The sequence below is a fragment of the Emiliania huxleyi genome, assembly GCF_000372725.1.
Source record: "Emiliania huxleyi CCMP1516 unplaced genomic scaffold EMIHUscaffold_2946, whole genome shotgun sequence".
Taxonomy (NCBI): domain Eukaryota; phylum Haptophyta; order Isochrysidales; family Noelaerhabdaceae; genus Emiliania; species Emiliania huxleyi.
The window spans coordinates 1-2,176 of record NW_005199815.1 but is presented as its reverse complement, the minus strand read 5'-3'; the positions used below and the strand labels follow the sequence as shown (position 1 = coordinate 2,176).

General features: G+C 64.7%; 1 protein-coding gene across 1 annotated transcript; it reads left to right on the top strand.

The window, feature by feature from the left end:
* Window positions 1–608: 608 nt before the first annotated feature.
* Window positions 609–2,001, top strand: Lhcf74 (light harvesting protein; the record flags this gene model as incomplete). Its single annotated transcript, XM_005775724.1, has 6 exons — window positions 609–825; window positions 1,164–1,236; window positions 1,324–1,436; window positions 1,474–1,538; window positions 1,688–1,758; window positions 1,881–2,001. The coding sequence occupies 6 exons, from the start codon at window positions 609–611 to the stop codon at window positions 1,999–2,001; spliced, it is 660 nt and encodes a 219-aa protein (XP_005775781.1).
* Between the last annotated feature and the right edge of the window lie 175 nt (window positions 2,002–2,176).

Below are 2,176 nucleotides of genomic sequence, written 5' to 3'. Positions count from 1 at the left end.
GTGCTGGGGCCCCTCTGTTTTCCTTTTTGTTTGCCGGAAAAGCTTGTCAGGCCAACGCCGGCCCCGGCCGCAGCCGTGCAGGCCGTGGCCCCTCCCGCGGCTGCAGCCGAACCGGCTGCGGCAGCGGGCCCGTCGAATGCGACGACGGCCGCCATTAGCGCCCTCCTCGCCCAGCGCATTGCTTAGTGGTGCGCTCGCCTCCCTCCTGCGCGACGCTCATTCGAGCGCGTTGTCTGTCTTGGCGCGCGCGCAGCGCGCGAAGAGGTGTGAAGACGGGGGTCGTGTCCGGTGTGAAGGGTAACCCACCAGGGTATCAGCCTATCCTCTAGGGGCCCAATGCGGGTCCTCTCAAGACACAAGAGGGTATCAGGGTATAGCCCTGGGGTATGATCTGCAATAAATGATACTATACCAAGCTGAAGTACCGAATCCGGGGTGGACATCGCGAAGAAAAGAATTTCGCGTGCGGAGACGGGAAGGCCTTTGAGCGCTCTCCCTTCGTACCGCGCAACGGAAAGAAAAGAAAAGCGCCGGCCAAATCACAGCTTGCAATTAGGGACACCGCAATTAGGCACCGCCCATTCCCCAACACACAGGACATGCTCGCCATGCTGGTCACGCCTTCCGCTGCCTTCCGCTCGCCGGGAGCGATTCCGCACCACGCGGCAGCGGTGCGTCGCGTCTCGTCGGTCATGCAGGAGGACGATGCCCCGGCGCCAGCGCCGATGCCGGCTGCCAAGAAGTCGATGGAAATGGACTATGAGAGCAGCGGCTTCATCAAGCTGAGCGAGGCGGCGCGCACCAAGCTCGACCAGGCGAGACGAAGTGCATGCGTTCATCTGCCCGTCGCCACGCCCGCGCGAGCCCGCACTTGGCTCCCAGCCCGCCGCCTCGCGCACGGACGCTGCACCACCGCCAGCCTGGCTGCACCACCGCCAGCCTGGGAACTCAGTCCTCGCAGAGCCCAGCCGCACTCACGTTGACGCCGCCCGCTCTGCAGTTCTCTGAGGGAACTCTCGATAACGGTTGGGCGACCTCGACCGAGATCTCGGACAAGGCCGGCATGATTGCCCTCGCCGAGAGTGCGCCGCTGTCCCGCCGCTTCTCCCCAGCCGCGTGCCCTCGCACCGCAGCACCCTGCGCCCTCGCCGTCCCCGCGACAGAGCTCAACCCGACGATCGGCTTCTGGGACCCGCTCGGCATCGTCGACGACGCCTCGCCCGAGACCATCGGCTGGTTCCGCCACGCGGAGATCAAGCGCGGCCGCGCTACGATGGCGGGCTTCCAAGGACACTTCTACGACACTTCCGAGACACCTCCTAGGCACGGCCGCGTGGCGATGGCGGGCTTCGTCGGCTACTGCCTCCAGTCCAACGGGGTCCACTTCCCCTGGGGCATCCAGGGCCACTTCGCCAGCTGCGACCTGCCCGCCGTGTGTGGGAAGTGTCTAGGAAGTGTCTGGTAAGTGTCTAGGCCAGTTCGCCGGCTACGACCTGCCCGCCGTGTCGTTTGGCGACATTGCCGCCGCGGGCGGGCCGGTGACACTTCCTAGACACTTCCCAGACACTTCCTCGACACTTCCTAGACATTGCACGTCTTCGCAGCCCGTGTCCTCACGCGGTGCTCTGTACCGCCGCAGGACGACCAGCGGGACGCTAACTCATTCATTAATCAAGTGACTAATTAGGCCGACCAGTGGGACGCGCTGCCCACGGCGGGCAAGGCGCAGATTCTCCTGGTGATCGGCTTCCTCGAGATGTACGGCGAGACGCTTCCTAGACACTTCCTAGACACTTCCTAGACACCTCCTCGAGATGTACGGCGAGACGTCGGCCGCGCTCGAGAGGGGACATGTCCGCGACAGTTCCGAGACCGTTCAGAGACACGTCCACAGGCGAGACGTCGGCCGCGCTCGAGATGGACGGCCAGAAGCACTACGTGCGCGGCGGCAAGCCCGGCGACCCTCGTAGATGCTCCGAGGGGCGGTTTGGGCACCCATAGCTCGCACTTGCTGGCCGGCCGTGGTGGGTGACATTGCACAAGGGGGCGCCCCGTGAGGCTCGTGTGGGAGTGCCTCTCTCTGCGGTCTCTCTCTCCCTCTCCCTCTCCCTCTCCCCTCTCTCTCTCTCTCTCTCTCTCTCCCCCTCTCTCTCTCTCTCTCTCTCTCTCTCTCTCT